Here is a 17,187-nt window from a genome sequence, read left to right on the forward strand (position 1 = left end):
GTCAGTTACCTCAGGAAAATGTGACAGTCCACAATGCATGTTCAGTGGGATGCTACAGGCAGCAGCTGATCATTCTTTAAACCCGTATCCAATCAACACATTAAGTGATGGCAGTTCCAATAATAACTCCTGCAATTGCACAAATAGAACCGCAAGTGACAAAGTGCAAAGACTGATTAGACTAATGATCAGGCCACGATTGTAGTATTTTATTGAGAAGGTGGTAAGGATTGTTATTGTCTTCAGTGGTTAACTGAGCAACTGAATAATTATCACTTAATTTGATCAGAGCCATGATTAATTGTACATCTTCAAAGAAGGTGAGTTGTGTGAGCGTGTTGCGAGCCATCAAGAGATACATAAAGGTTTGAAAATGTTTTACCATTTAAACACTACATATACTGTGATGACTTCTTACCGTAGCTACAGGGTGTAGTAAGATTATTAATACATAATAATGGATTGAAAGAATGATCAATTACTGCTTGCAGAATTCTACTGAAAGTGCACTGTTTTATTTTATTGTTAATCAGCCATGTTACTGACTAGAGATGAATGAGAGACTGCAACTGACATGCCATTTCTCAGCCTGGAGTGTTTCCCTCCAAGAGGTGACCTTGCCAGCCTGGTGTAAGCATGTGAAAAGCTGCTTGGCATCTTTTACTACTGGCACTCGCTATAACGAAGACATTGTATGTAGTGAACTCACTCACTGAAGTGAGTGCCTTCCCATTGGCTTCAATGGGCTTTGGATCAGGCCCTTAAGCCCTAAGGGAGTCAGGAAGTGCAGGAATGCTTGAAGCCTAATAGCCATTGACTTACAACTGCTTGGGAATGTGGTGTGTGATGACGCTTAGAGCAGTAAGGCTGTGCACACATTGTAATGAGTTTCCGAGGGTACCCTGGTAACGGAGGCTCAGAAGCTCAAGAAATCAGACTCTTGAGAGATTGGCACATGTGGTCTGTCCCTAGGTTCCCTGGGCTGTGTTTTATATAGTTGATGATTCACGCAAGATTTCAACAAGGAAAAACATGTTTATTACAATCAGATACAAACCAGTCCTCTGACCTCCCGGCGTGTTTATTTGTGTGGGATTCCCTTTGCTAGCAAAATAGAAAGGGAAAGTGGAAAATCAAAAAGAGCAGAAAAACAACCCAGGTCCTTTAAAACCAGTACAGGTCTCACCATTGGGAGAGAATGTGCGGTCACCCTCCATCATTCATCACAAAGCTGACTTTACACATTGCATTCCTAATGGAGGAAATGCTGGGAAAGCTAGCGTGACAAGACATACATTTCTAGTGCATTATAGACCTCTCATCACATCATGTTCTTGAGACAAGCTTCCCTCCTCCCCCTGCCATACACACACACACTGGTTGGCAATGAGATTTTTGCTGAATCTGACTCTATCTATATTTAGCTGAGCCTTCTCCTTTGAGAGACGAAAGCCATGACCCAGGATAGGTGGGTTTCATCCCCCGCTCTGCCATTGACTTTCACTTACCTTCTCTGTGTTCCAGTTTCTCAGTCAGATAGTGATACCCATCTACCTCATAGAGGGCTGGGAGGATTAGTTCATTGCCATGTGTAAAGCACATTTGGATCTTGGGCTGTGCTAAAGAAATGCAAAGGATCTGTCCTCTGCCATTATTTATAGATATGATATTTGTATGCCGTAGAATGTGGTTTGATTGCTCCTTGAAACATTTTCAGTTCAGAAAATTTTCGATCCCGGGTTTGGAAGGGCACAGTGGACTCTACTGCTTCAGCTATGCAGTGGGAAGAGGGTTGGAGGAGGGGTTACAGAGTTGGCATGAGGAGTGGATCAGAAGGGAAAGTGTTTTCTGGAACAGTGGCTGGTGTGTTTCGAATGATAGGGCTCGCACACACTGGAGACTGGATCCCGTACAACGAGGGTGTTGAATGTAGCACAGACAGGTGGCCAGGTAGCAAGTGCTGAACAGGATAGAGAGCACAGAGAAATGCAACCTTGCATTAATGAGAATGACGCATGGCCACCAAGCGACTCCTGCCTATTAGCAAAAATGTAGCTAAGCACCTCATTTGTATGATGAGGATCATCTTTATGCCCATGTGGCCTCTGACACGTTTATTCTTCATCGTCATCCAACCCACTCTTTCTTCACCCTGCATACCTGTAGGGGAGCAGATAGGCCAGGGGCCTCCAGCTTGCTTTTGCTCAAAGCAGAAGGCTTTGTCCAGTGCTTAACCTCACTTGTGCCCATGTGTAGCCCCTCCTTTTGTTTGTGCTGGATGGGGCGCAAAACCTTTGAAGGATCAAGGCTGGAAAGCAGGCAGGGCTGAGAGAAGGATGCAGCTAACCATACAGCTGGAGAAGGGAGAAGGAGGAGGCATGGCCAAGGAACTGCAAGTGGGCTATATCAATGGGCCTTTGAAGTGAAGCCAATTTTAGGGCTAAAAGGAGCCAACGGGCAACAATGACTATTCAAGGTACAAGATAATGGAGACTTGGGCCTGCGGACAAGTAGGTAAGGGTGAGAGAGCTCAGCAAGCTCTTGTTTGCTCTCAAGGGGATGGGGAGAAGCAACTAGTAGAGATGGGCCCGAGCCATTAAGTGTGGATCTGGCGCATAACTTTCCCAAGGTTTGGCAGTGATCCGATTGAGGATTTGGTACCAGTCCACCTCCTCTGGTGAGGGTGAGAACAAAATGGATGCACTGTGTACAGTAACAAAGGGGAAAGAAGAAACTGTTCCCATATAAAACGTTTTCACTATCTGAGTTGCAGACTTGCTTTATGTGATGTTCACTGGTGAGCAGATGAGGCACACAAATCCTGTGTCATTCACTTACTCACACACTGTTCATACCGCTGGTCTAACAAGCACAAGGGAGGGAACCAGATCAGAGACCGAGTGAAAGAGTTTTTCTTATTTTTTGGGAATGTTCTTTGGTGACATTCACCCAGAGAAGACAGGAAGGAGAAGAAGCTGCCTGAGCTCAACCTCACACGTGATTAGAACCATGGCCTGATGACCAGATGAGAAAGGAGCGATATCTTCTCACTGCCTGACACGGGACTTTACACTGCTGCATTTCCAGGTGTCTGGTTGCAGCTACTCCAATTGGGAGCTGTTTTGCTCCCAGATGTTCAGGTGAGTGCAGAGCAGGCAAGGAGACACAACTAAGTGGTGATGCTTGTACAGACAATGATGCCATTGCAGGGGAGTGGCAGGTAGGCAGGCCCAGAGGAGGATCCCTTGAAGATGCCCCACCCTCAGGGAGGGACATTGTTTCTGGGTGGGACAATCACTGGCAATTTTCATTCTCACAAGTTTGGCGGCCTTTCCAGAGCCCGGTGACAAAGACCCATTAGAAGTGATCTCTCTGGATGCCAGTTGCAAAGATCACCATAAAGGTGGCCTGCATAGATTCCAGCGGTGACAATCTCACTGCAGTTGGTCCCTTGGGATTACAGTGTGGTCAGAATCATCTCTAAGGCAGCCAATCTACCCATGAGTGGTGGGGAATCCCCTCAGACGTGGCACCTCCCTTCGGAGGCTGCATCGCCAGAGTCCAGTAGGAAGACTTCCCTTAGACGCAAGCCATCTCCTTTCCAGCGATGAGGCTCTCTCACCACAGAGGCAGTCCCTCCAGGTTCCATTCAGGGGGACTGTCTTAGTGGGACCACTCTGGGGATTCCAGCGGTGAAGTGGATTGTCATGAAACCATTCATCTTTCATGGGCACCTCAGCCTTTTCTCTTCTCTGATTTATTGCTGCCTTTCAGCACACCACTGCAGATTGCTCTTCAAAACTGATCCCCTGCCCTCAAACAAAATAATTTCACTGGGCACCAGAGACCATTCTCCAGTTTGATCTATAGTCCCAGGTCCGCGGCAGCAGCTCTAACCTTGTGAAATAGAGCTACTGCAAGAAATTCTTTGATCCAACAGGGCTTCTTAGGAAGCCACTAGTGATGGAGAGACACAAAAGGCTTATAGGAGCTTTGGTTCCAAGAAGCATTAGTCAAACCATATCAAGATGTGGGCTGGGGCTGGGTGACTTTCTCATGAGATCTGTGGTGCTTCCTGATTTTGCTTGGATGAGAATTGTAAATAATGCAGCATTTCGGCATTTCCTAGCTAGGGCCCAACACAGATACACTGTAGCTGGGCTGTAAATTACTGGACAGATGAAGAGTGAGGGAAAGGGGAAATAACACACCAGCAGAATGTACCACAGTGTGCCTGGTCCTCTAGACCTCTGGCAGCTGTAGTGAGAGGGCAGATGTCCAGGTGAGGGAGGTCAGCAGATTCTACCGAAGTCCTGAAAAAGCAGGATGACTCCACGAAGTCAAGACACCCAGCCACCCTAATTGATGGGTTGTGTGGGAGAAGTTGCTGCTGTCAGTGCCATACATAAAGAGATGATTTGAGCCTCAAGGGCTGTTAATCTGGCCCCTTTCACAAGTGCTAATAATTACATCTTTTTCTTCTTCTTCTTCTCCCTCATCAGGGGCTGGGGGACTGGGCAAGCATCCACCACCTTCATTGGGCCGAGGCAGCTCTAGGGTTCACTTGCTTACCATCTTCTTTGACCACAATCCACCCACTGCTTCCTCAGCTTTCCTTCGGGTCTCTTTCCTATCCCCACTCCTGCCATCCTGCCTTCACCAGGTCCTCTTCATTCATCTTCTGTATGAGACCAAACTAACAAAGTCAGGCTTCCTGGAGTCTGTCAGCTACATCAAGGACTCTGACTTCCACCCTACAGCTTTCATTTCACGACCTGTCTCTTTGTGTAACTCCTTTTATTGTGCAAAGACATCTCATGGTAAACACCTATAGGCGTTGAACTTGCTGCCTCTCTACTGCCCAGGCTTCTGCACCATACAGCACTGTGGTGCACCATTGATCTACACAACTGGGCTTTTAGTAATAATCATAAGGGTGAATAACAAACCCTCTGGTTTCAGGGACAGCTTTCCAAAGACCAGAGCTCAGCTTGGGCATATCACTTGGGTATATCACTGTTAGTTTTACTGCTGGTACAAATACTTCTAACATTGCCAACATCCAGTCTTAAGCCAGTAGGGTGTTTTTGGTTTTTGTGGGTGTTTTTTTTTCCAGATTCAACCACATAACTTGCCATTTGTTTCACGATCAGCTCACTGAAGGCTGAAACTGAGCCAGCGAGGAATCATCATGACATTCTGCCTGGAAACATGTTAGCAGGATAGAAAAGCAGAACAAACGTGGGGATGTAGCTAATTCCCAAGCCCCATGAGCCCACCACTCTTCCTGGAGTGCTCTTTTAATAGTTGGTGTTAGATGTTGTGGGAAAGAGAATAGAAAATACATCCGCAATGGAAGGAATCTGGTCAGCTTTCCTGATCTGTAACATGACCAGAAGTGGGTGAAGCTCATAAGGATGGATAAGCACCAGGTAGATAAGCACCCAGAAATTTGGATGTTTATCTGACCGTCTTGAGCTGCAAATCTCACAGGAAAGGCTCCCCTGATAAGATTTTGGGTACTTCACGTATCCGTACTGCACTACTGCAAGGACAAGATTTCTCATGGTATCTTCGTGCTATTTTAGCACCTCTGATTCAAAGAGAGGAACTCAGAAATAAAGGAGTTTTTTTTTAAAGTTAACTGAAGGGTTTTTTTTTTTAAATTTAACTTCTGGAGTCATTTGAGCTGGGTTTGGTTTAAGTGATGGGTGAAGGGCCACATCCATCCTTATTTTAGCCACTCTGTTCTGCCCATTCCTAAATATGACCCAACCAATTTAGGATCTGATCCGACAGCCACAGATGTCAATTGGAGTCATTCAATTGACTTCACTGGGTCTTTAATCTCTAATTCAGCCAAATTCAGCCCTATCATGTGTGGTCAATCTCAATGGCGTTGCACCTGCTTCCATCAGGTCTCAACTGGCCTTACAGAACCACTCTGCTAGGCCATCTCTTTTGAAGTGCAGACTCAATTTGTAGCATCACACTGGTGTAAAGAAGATCCAAGGACCCAGAAGAGGCAGGGAATCAACATTAGAGGTAACGAGGGCTGGGCTTGCTATGGCAGGGTTGATATTGGCTCTAGTTCTTTAATCTGCCCCCATTTGCACGTTGCCCCCCCTTTGACCTTGTTTGCAATGCTGCTGCTCAGTCAAAATCAAGGACTGAATTACTGAATTCCCTCTCCCCTGGTCTTCTTTCAGTGATGCAAGATATTTGCACACAGTCCCTCAACAGTTCTGAGCAGCACATCATGCAAAAAAAAAAAAAAAGTGCTCCAGAACCAAGAACAAGGGCAAAGCTGATTTTGAAATTGATTCAATAAATATAAACAAGGGAGCAGCGTGCAACAAGCAATTCCTCTGAGCAGCCCCAATTAGATCAGCATGGAGGGAGGGGGGTGTCAACGAAGGCCAGCGATGGCTGCCACAAAGGAAGCTGTCAGAGAAGCTGATCCGAAGCCAGAAGAGAAAACCTGGGCGATACCCACTTATTTTCTGCCAGCTGCCGCTTTGGATCACTCTCTCCCCCTCTCCCCCCCACCCCTGTAGCCATCTGCCAATGGCTGAGGGTAACAAAGAGCACCTGTTAAAATCACCCTCCGTCTGATATGCCTGCTCTGCACTGGGTGGAAAGCATGGGGCATCCACTGTGACAGGTGGTGAGGGAGCAAGAAGCATGAGGCTGGCGGCTTCTCTTCTTCAATGTGGCCAGCATCCCACCAAGCACCTGGCTTTGAGGCTTTATGCTGGTGCATCAGGGCAGCAACATGGCGCAAAATGCAGCAGGCAGTGAGCAAAGGAAGAGAGAAATTGAACCACACAGAAATGTGCACAGCTGCAACCAGAGAGAGACAGACACACATACACGAGCGCACACGCGCACAGAGGGAGCGACAGATGGAGACATGAGTGTTGTAGGGGGGGGTTCCCAGCTAACGATCAAGACAATATATTGCACCAGCCCTTTCTCCTTCCACCCCCAAGAACCGCTCCAGTCAAGACCTGAATTGATGACCCCAGTGAATAGCATCCAGCCTACTAGAATGTGCCGGGCTGCATGTTACCCACTCCTGGTCCCAATGCAGCTCTCTCGTGGGGCGTTTCTTTGCCCTCCCGTGCTCCCTGGCCTTGCCTACAGGACTCACCTTCATCTCCTGGGCCTCCAGCACCTTCTTGCCATCCCAGGCCCAGCTCCGCTTGGTGAAGTAGTTGACAGTGGCAAACTCGATCAGCGCAGAAAACACAAAGGCGTAACAGACGGCTATGAACCAATCCATGGCCGTCGCGTACGCCACTTTTGGTAAGGAGTTTCTGGCGCTGATGCTCAGTGTGGTCATGGTGAGAACGGTGGTGACACCTGCAGGAACAAAGCAGAAGAGGACGGTGCTGTTAAAACATGCAACCGTGTTTGTGCGCCTGGTCAGTGAGCTCTCTCTTCCCACTCTCTCTTTGACCTCCCAGGGAGAGATGCCATCACACCCATGGACCAAATGCACCAAAGGTGCATGTAGGGCCAGCCCCACTGATTTCACTGGGCCTGTGCCCACTTACCTCAGCAATGAGTTTGGCCAGATGCGAGATTTAGGGGGCCTGAGTTCCATTCCTGGCTCTGCTACTGGCCTTCTGGGTGACCTTGGGCACGTCACTTCACCTCTCTGTACCTCAGTTTCCCCTCACACCTCTTGTCTACTTAGGATGGCAAACTTTATGAGGCAGGGCTGATTTTACTATGTGTTTGTACAGAGTCTAGTACACTGGTGCTTCTGGTTGCTACCATATAAAATAGCAAACAGTGGTAGTAGTGGTAAGGTGCAGCCAGCCAGGCAGATCTAACTGGACATTTGTGAAGGAGCTGCTATTAGGATATTTAAAATTGTGTTTTGTGGAGTATTTAATACATATCTGTCTGCGCTCCCCTCCTTACTTCCTCCCACAAGAAAATAACTAACACTTAAGACTTATGCAATCTTTTCCATCTGCTGACCTCAAAGAACCTTACAAAGGTGAGTGAACACAATTAATCCCATTTTACAGATAGGGAAACTGAGGCACAGAGTGGGGAAGTGAATTGCCCAAGATCACACAGAAAGTCTCTGGCAGAGCTGGGAATAGAGTCCAGGTATCTGGACTTACAGGCTGGAGCTCTCACCACTGGACCACGCTATCAAGAATTTTTGCAATTATTCATTGCAAAATGGCCTTTTAAACGAATGACATTCTTCATGAAAAATTGTTAACAATGTCAAAGCTTTTCAATTCATGTGACAACTCGTGTCTTTTTCAAGTTCAATACAGCAGCTTGTTTTTCTTTTGTGGACATAGAATATCTCAGAAGTATCCCTAGCATACCATACCACTTCAACACGACAAATAAATATGTGTTTATCTGGTAAAGTGGGGTGGAGTTTAGTGACCGGCCTGGAGAGTGGGCTCCTCTCCACAGCAATGAAACTTTTTTTTCCCCATCAGAAAAAACTGATTCATTGAAACTGACACTGTTCCTGAGAAAGGCTGTGTTCCAACAAATTTTTTGACTCAAACATTTGTTTTAAAAAAGTTTTGAAATGGTCAAAAGATTTCATTTTGCTGTTTTCGAAATGAAAAGCTTTGGTTTTCTGGTTCAAAACAAGATTTCATTTTGAAATGTAAGCCATTTATAGTTTTTTTAAAATGGCAAAATGAAATGTTTCAAAATTATTGAAACCTGAACCGAAAGGTTTTTTGCATTTTCAGTTTGCAAAAATTTTCTAGATTTTGACTTTTTATTTTTATTTTTAGGTCTTGAAACTTTTTATGGGCCAGGAAAAAACATTTCCCATCCAGCTCTAATACAAGGCTCCCTCACAGCTCCCTGCCAATCTGCCTCAAGCATGATCTGCAAAGAGGAACCTCTGAAGGGATGCGTCTCCATGGTCTGTTCAGTTTTGGCCTCCCTGCTTAGACTGAAAATATGGGTGCCAGCTCTGGCAGCAATGGGACACCTGCCCCTGGGCAACTGGACTGAGATCAACCAATTCATTTCACACAGGCCAACACACATGGAGATCTGAACCAGCAACCTGAAAGTGAAAGACTTTGTATCCTATTATCCGTTCGCAGAGCCTCCAGCTTCCCATACATGGGCATTACCAGGAAATTACTTCCCTACTTCACTTTTCTGATATCACCCATCGGGGGAGGAACTTTCTAAATGTCAAAGTTTTCTTTGCTTTGAACTCTTATAAATGGACCCACTTTTCTTTTCTTTCAATTGCCAGACGTTCACTATTTGATGTTTTTATCAAGAACGTTATTGAAATCCTTCATCTATTAGAAACCTGGTGGGAGGCAAACGAACAAGGTCAAAAACTTGGTTGAAAGGGTCTCTGCTATTACTGAGTGTGACAATAGTTACTGTCTTCCCCACACCTCGCATAATCTAAGGTCGCTTTCACCTGCCATCATAGGTAGAGATTAAAATATCATGGGGGAGGGAGGGGCTGGGTCCAGCTCTATCCCAGCCCAGTGCACAGGGGAGATCCAGGGGGTGGGGAGTGGGATGCTGGAGAGCAGGCCTCCCCCGAACTCACCCCAGCAGAGATGGCTCCACTCCTGTCCCATGGGGCTGGACCCAGGGGATGGAGAGTGAGCCCTCCCACCCTGCATTCATCCTGGCTCCATCCTGTCCCACGGTCTAGGCCCAGGGATTGGAGAATGAGCCTGGGCAGCGATGACTCCATTTTGACCTTTGGTGCTGGCCTGGGCCAGGTTCCCGCTCCAGCCAGTTGGCTCTCACCATGAGGGGAAGGCTCGAGGCACCTCCTGCAGCATCACATGGCATGCATTGGGACTGACTGCAGAGATGGGCATGTGCCCGGGGGCAGCCAGGCAGCTGGTGAGCTGGATAGATTTGGGGGCTGAGCCCCCTCTAGCTCTAGCAGACTGCCACCTCCACCTGTCATGCTTAAATGGAGCCCTCTCTAATACCAGCAATGTCGTAGAGGGAATGAGGAGACCCTGGTCTCAGGCCTTGGCAAGTGAGTGAAGGAGGAATTCATTTAAAAATAGTTCATTAATATATTTGTAACTCTGGCCAGACCTCCCACCTCTGACAGCGAAGTGAAAAGATATTGTGTAAAGAAACAAAAATAATGACAATCAGTTTAAGGCTCAGTCCTATTGACTCAGCCCAGGGATCAGCACATGCACAGATTGGACCAGGAGTGTAATCAACAGTACAAGCTGTGTATGCAGACCCATAGCCCTCTTCCCCATATACAGCTGTTACGTTTCACAGCCAGTTCTGTGTAACTGGCTTATCAGTATCTAGATTTTTGTTATTATTCAGGAGAACTGATCAGGAATTTGTCGACAGACAGTTTTTTGCTGAAGAATACTGATACTTTGAAACCCAAACTGTTTCCGTGAAACAGGGTCAGTTTTGATGAATGCACTGACTTGAAAAATTTTGAGGGGAAAAGTGCCAATATTGTTGAAATGGAAAATTTCAGGTTTTTTGTGTTGAAAATCTTTTCATTTTTAAAAGAGGGAAAAGGTCAGAACTGAAACAAAACATTTTGAAATTATCAAAACAAAACATTCTGACTGACCCAAATTGATTTTTTAAAAACATTTTTGGTTCATGAAAATTGTCAATATTCTGAGTTTTCATCCCCATTGGGACGGGAAAACTTTTTGATGTCTTGAAAATCTTCAAGAAAACTGTTTGCTGCCCTGCTCTATTACTCAGCACTGATTTGGCATCACTTGGGGTTTTCTCACTGATTCCAATGGCTGCACGATGGGCTATTCTGAGGAACACTAATGGTGTGTAGGGTGCTGTGGGAAACACAGGGGAAGGAATGGAGCTCACAATCTAAATCAGTCATATTTCCAGTAAAAAACACTCCCCACCAAGCACAGTAAAATCTATTATATAGCAGAAACAACAGAATGTTCTGTTTACGTGAGGGGCTGCTGGACAATCAAATTACATTCATTTCTGCTGGGTTCTGCCAACAGGTCAACAACATCCATGATCAGTCAGAGAGCTAACAGTGTTATCCAGGCCACCTGAACTCGGCCCACTGCCCAGAGAAAACCAGCAGCAATGCTGCCTCCAAATTGCACCTAGGCCTCAATCCTGACTAGAGGGAACACAAGGCCAAAGGTAAATTCCGCTAGCTTTGTAAACCTTCTCAATGACCTTCCTCACAGAGGGCAGGTTTTAACTCAAGTGCTAGCTCCTAGGCTCACGGATTTCAGGTAATGACTGGCTAGCTACAGAAGAAAGGCTCCTACACCTGCTCCTTACTCATTCTGACTTCCTTCTTGCCTCTCAGCCATCCTCATCATGTTCTGAGTTGCCTCCCTCCTTGCCTCTCCTGTTCTCAAGGTGCCTCTTTCCTCCTTGTGTCCCATGTGGCACATAGACATAAGCGGTTAGGCTGATTAGAATCCAGGCTGGCAGTGCTTCGGAGATCAGGATTCTGGCTACTTCAGCCTTGCTGTTTGCCCACCTGATAGGCATTAATAAGAGGTTTGAGGAAGGATAAAACCCCCATCACGAACATTACTCCTTAGAAGTTAAAATGAGAGGTGGCAACAGACACAGCATATGCCTGCCTATGCCCCCGGGGCTAGCATGCTTCAGCGGAGGGCAACAGTTCACATGAATCCGAGGCACCTATTAATAGGTGAGAGAGAACAGATTTCAACGATCCCCAGCACTGCTCAGCAGCCCTGCACACTAAACTGATCCACAAGCAGAGGGCTAGGGATACTTCGGAGATATGCTGTCTCCACAAAAGAAATACAAGGTTCACAAATGAGACCTTCAGGTAGCACAGAGAAGAGCACCAGACAGATTAGAAGACACTGGCAGGCAGACAGACAGGTGTGGTGCCATTCCCTTCAGTACTATGGTTACCTAAGCAGCCATGGTTGCTCTTCCACTGAAATCCCTCACCCATCAGCATACTGCATGTAAGAAACTCACCGAATACAGTCCGGGCGGGAACAGACTCCCTGTTAAGCCAGAAGGAAACCTGTGATAGGATGACTGTCATAATGCAGGGCAGGTACGTCTGGATCACAAAGTACCCAATCTTCCGCTTGAGGTGAAAGTGCGTGGTCATGACGACATATTCCCCTGGAGGGACAGCAGGTTAGAGCAGAAAGCAGCAGAACAATTGTTACTTGCCAGGCCTGAACCAATAAATCCTCAGTCCAGATCTCACAGTAGCATTTTTATCCCCAGAGGGCGTGAGTCGTGTGAACGTCTCGGTCCTGTAGGGCTGTATCACATGATATTGCAGCATGTGTATAAATTACCATCTGATGTATTATGATACCTCATGATAAAGTAGATCATACCACAATGGCATGAAACTGGTATATGTTTGTTGCAAAACAAAATTGGGGTCTCTGTCACTCTTGTATACAAACATAGAGATTGCTTTGTACAAACAGAGATTGCTTTGTGTGTGGGTAGGTGGACGCTGGTGAGAACTGTCATCAGCCAGAGAAGTGATATAAAGATCCAAGCACTAGAGCCCCTTTCCTCAGGACCTGACAAAATGAAAGCAAACCAACTGAAAACCACTGAGCAACAATCTCCAGTGGCTTTCCCTGCTTCACCCAGCCCAGAGGGGAGAAGACACACCCCTCCCACCTGCTTCTCTTCTGAACCAGCTTCCACTCCCTTTTATACTCCCCCCCCACACGCAGCCATGTGACAGGAAGGGCCCCGTAACTCTTTACAGACTGCATCACCTGTACCTTGTCACAGTAGGAGTCTGGTACTCTCTATGGTTTGACAAAAGACGTTATGATCTGTCAATACCCAACTCCTCCCCCTTATCATTCATCTGGAAGGTCAGAACAGGAGGCTGGTTGTTCAAGGCCTGGGGTGCGAGCCAGTGAATTATGTCTATTTGCCATCTCTATTTTCCTTCCCCTCCCTCTGCCCCAGCGCTCAGGGTAATATCGAAGCCTTCAGTTTGGCTTCATCACTGCTGGACCACGGTGTCCTTTTGTTTCCACTCTAGCTCTGTTAAGCCATTATGCGTTGGTGTCTTTTGCAAATTTCATACCATTTCAGCCTATTACTTTGTTATTATTTTTAATACAACTTGAGGGCAGAACTAGTTCGAATATTATGACATGTAGTTCTCTGGACTCCCCACATGTCCTCCAGGGAGGTGATATGAGCTGTTAAAGACGGATACAATTAACATCAGAGCAACAGAGAGGAAATATCCTAGAACTACTGGCGCACACGCACACAGAAGGAGAAAGTTAGAAGAGACACACATGGGGTACCTGCAGCTCTCTGTACCTGAATTCACAGGGGAAAGGGAGGAGCGGCAGATGGGGAGAGAGAGAGATGATTAGTATTGGTCATTAAACAGAAAACATTTGGTTGGGACACTCTTCTACAACTGATGTAATATTTGCCGAAGAAAATTCAGTGAAAATCAGAGTGACACTCTTCTGGGAGACTGAAAGTTCAGCCAATTCAGCTGCACCCCCAGGTGATGAGAAGCAGCTGGGCAAGGTGAGAGAGTTCCAAAGGCACATGTGGCTGTTAGCTGCCTGAATCCCATTGGGTTTCAATAGGAGTGGGCAGAAAGACGCCTGTCTGCCAATGGAAGTGAATGGTAGTTGGGTGCCTAACTGCTATTTGTGCCTATGAAAACGTCCCCTGACACTTCCTCTCCTGCTCCATTGCCCAACAGAATATGAGCAGGTGTCTCTGCTGCTGCAGATGCTGTGTGGTACCTCATAGCGTGGATATGTTCCATCTACAAACACCCCAGCATAGGGAGATAAGCTCTGCAATGCTGGGGTAGGGTCCTGAAAATCCTGGATATATTCTATCCCCCAGTCTTCCTAACTAGGCATTTTTATGTCACTCAGCACAATGGTTCCTGAGCACCAGCATCGTGTTATGGAGCTCTCCTTCATAGCACGGACATGCTGTGTCCACTCAAACAGCTGAGTGTCACATCAGGTGACCCTGTGCAGCTGGAGATTCCGTCCATCATAACCTAGGAATGTTCCCTCTCCCACCAGGCCAGCTTGTTCTTACGGGATGCTGTACTGCTTATCCTTCAAAACTTCCCTCTGCTCTGTCCAACGTAAGAACACAGCGTGGTGTTAAGGAGTGTTGTGATGCCCATGCATAGCCTGGACTGCTAGAATGGCTCCATCCCCCATCACCCCAGCTTGGATCTAAGGCTACTGTGATGCTGGCCATGCTATCCTTGGATATGATCCACTGCCTGCAAGTGTCACTGGGTATCACTAGAAGTTCTGCCTTTGACTGAGATACCCCCTGTGGCTCCCATTTACTTTGCAGACATGATGGACCCAACCACGACAAAAATATACATTCAAATCACATGGGAACACCCCACCTGACAGCGCACACAGCTCTTATGTCCACTTCCAGCCCCACCTCACTCCAGTACCTGTACTGGATCGGACGGTCTCTGTTCCGACCACATGGCCCAGAAGGTCATACTGATTCAGGCGAGATCCACCTTTGGCCACTTCCACTGATTTATCCTTCCCCAGCGTCCAGGAGTAGATCACCTCTGTCTTCGTATAGGCATCTGCAAAGGAGGAAGAGGAAGGAGGTCATGCTTCTGACCAGCCTAAAACATACCAAAGATTTGGGGCCACATTCAGCCCCGGTGCGTCTTCAGAGGAGCCACAGCGATAATATGGCCAGTTATGTCTAACCACTAAGATGACTTTAGAAACAGTTAATCATATAACCAAAGTCAGGGCTGCCTGCCGGATGTTTAGAGTTTAGGGAGGGGTCGAAGGACACTTTAAGGGGCAGCACACTCCCCTTTAATATTCTAGCCTACCTGGCAGTGACTTGTCATTTCTGAACACATTGGAACATGGAGAGCTAGCTGCTTCTCTCTGCTCTAGCATCTGCCTCAGATATCCGTTGGGCTGCGTCAGAAAAAGAATCTGGATCTGGCAGGCCTGGGTTTCCCAAATCACAGCTATTCTGCATACAGAAGCTCCTTTGCTCCTAATTCCGTCTATGCTTTTGAAAACCTGCCCCCTTTATTAAATGAGGCCCATGCCACATACAAATGGCTCAAAGAGCTTCTGAGCTTCCTCCCACTCCTCAGTCCTCCATCTTCCCTCCCCAGGCAGGCAGCTGAGCAATCAACTGGGCTCCACTCTGTCCTTTGCAGTGCTCAGCCTCCATGCCACTGCTCCATCGGGGCCCTCTCTAACCCACAGTCACCAGCACATTGGTCAGGGATAATTAGTCTAATAAGCTGAGGAACTGAGGGGTGCTGGGCTCCAGCCACTGGAGGGGTGTGTACACTTTCTGCTGAATGTTAGGTCATTTCTTATCAGGGTGAGAAGAAAAAGGCAGAGATCACCTCACACTCACCAGCCTGCAGCTCTTGACAGCTGCCATTAAGCTCCCCCAGTGTATGTGAAAAACTGGCTCTTGAGAAAGTTTTCTCTCCTCCATTCTGCCCCCCCCCATCTGCATTATCACAGGCTCCCCCACCAGCTTGCCAGTCATCCTCCCCAGGAGTCAGCTACAGGCGCTGGAAACTGGAAGTGGCTGCCTGCAAGTTGCAGAAGAGACAGTCCGGCAGGAGACTGCTAAATTACCGAGAGAGGTGGCACTGTGCAAGAACAAAGCGGTGCTCCAGCTACTTGCCTGGTTACTGTCTCCATGCACCCCTCCCCTCCGCCGGCCTCCCCATGTGCTCACACACACCTTCAACCCTCCCACTCCACTCACAAACATACTCACGTTCACACCATCCCCACCTGCACCCACCCTTACACTTGCATGCACAAACACCCCCACTCACACTTATACATACTCACATCCTTGCTTTCTCACTATTTCCAAGTCTGCAGCATTCAAAAATCATGAGTCAGGCTCCAAAGAACCATGAGATTCTCTTAAAAATCATGAGATTATACATAAAACAATACATTTTGGATTCTTTGCATTTGCCCTCTGGGCCTGGAGTGTTTAGAGAGTCAAATTTTCAAGATTTTCACCTCAATCAGGTGGACTAGAAATGGCCTTATTGTAAAAAAAAAAAAAAGCTGAGGTTTTTGCAAAATCACAGGACTCCAGAAGCTGGCACTTGAAGAAAAACACCAAATATCATAAGACTTGCAATATGCTGATAACTCTGCTCTCTTTTAACCTCCCACCTCCTGGAAGGTGGAGGGAGGTTGCAGACAATGAGGTGCATACCTGCAGACAGCTCCATGGCACAGTTTGTGATGCAAGTTCCCTGACATGGGTGTTCAGAACCAGAGACCTTCCCAGCCAGCCAGAGACCATTAGCTGTACCATAAGGGCCAGATGGCAAGATTCCTGCTTTAATCCACCCTTGACTGCAGCTCCCTGCAGTGATCACGTCTACACGTCTACCGCAGAAGCCTGCTAAACAGATGCTGGGAAAGGACATTGACAAGAGATTTTTAACTCTTCCCCTTTCCCTAGGTTTCCCCTACAAGACCCAAAATGAGACCAGGATATTTTTCTGCAGGATCGATGATGGGTCAAATTCCAGCCTAAGTTTTGTGGGACATTGTGGGTTGAAAATTCAATGATTTGTCTAATTAAAAAAGAAAAGCCATGACTGCATTTTCTCTTTTGGCAAACCTGTTAAGTGTTAAGGAATAAAAGGAGATTTTGATGAATGGGCGACGTTTCTCTGTGCATAACGGTGCTGTGTAAGCACTTCCAGCGCAGCTCGGCTAATGCATCTTCAACCTGACCGGCAGCGCTCTGCTTTTCCAAGCCTGCCCTTCTCCCACCTCTGCCAGTGCACTGGCATCCTGATCTGCAGCACCCCTTTTTATTGCAGTCCTGGATCCCCACAGTCCATGCATCTTAACCTTAGACTAGAAAGCCCTCCTGTTATTTCAGTGCTAGACATCCACCCTCCTTCCTTTTCCCCCCACCCCGTGTTATCCTGCATGCAAATAAGGTTGTCTAGTCTATAACAGTTGTCCTCTGGGACAAAGGCATTCCTTGTGTCATGTAGCAGTGGCACAGATATTTTGGGTCCATTTAAAGCCCTGAAGATATTTCTGGTCTGTTTAATATCTTCTTTGCACAATGTGGGGCAGCCCAGTCCAAATCAGGACCATAAGTGGCACAACTCCTGCGGCATCCTCTGCTGCC

The 17,187-nt window shown here is 47.0% G+C and overlaps 1 protein-coding gene across 2 annotated transcripts in view; it reads right to left on the minus strand.

Annotated features, from left to right (window-relative positions):
* Window positions 1–17,187, minus strand: part of GABRA3 (gamma-aminobutyric acid type A receptor subunit alpha3) — a 184,328-nt gene that overhangs the window by 3,434 nt on the left and 163,707 nt on the right. For both annotated transcript variants that reach the window (XM_045030614.1, XM_045030613.1), the window contains 3 exons: window positions 14,462–14,605; window positions 11,986–12,138; window positions 7,154–7,365 (listed from right to left, as the gene is read on the minus strand). In XM_045030614.1, coding sequence (XP_044886549.1) covers window positions 7,154–7,365; window positions 11,986–12,138; window positions 14,462–14,605 — 509 coding nt within the window. The remainder of the gene's footprint in view (window positions 1–7,153; window positions 7,366–11,985; window positions 12,139–14,461; window positions 14,606–17,187) is intronic.

The sequence above is a fragment of the Mauremys mutica genome, chromosome 9 (genome assembly GCF_020497125.1).
Source record: "Mauremys mutica isolate MM-2020 ecotype Southern chromosome 9, ASM2049712v1, whole genome shotgun sequence".
In the NCBI taxonomy this organism is placed as follows: Eukaryota; Metazoa; Chordata; order Testudines; family Geoemydidae; genus Mauremys; species Mauremys mutica.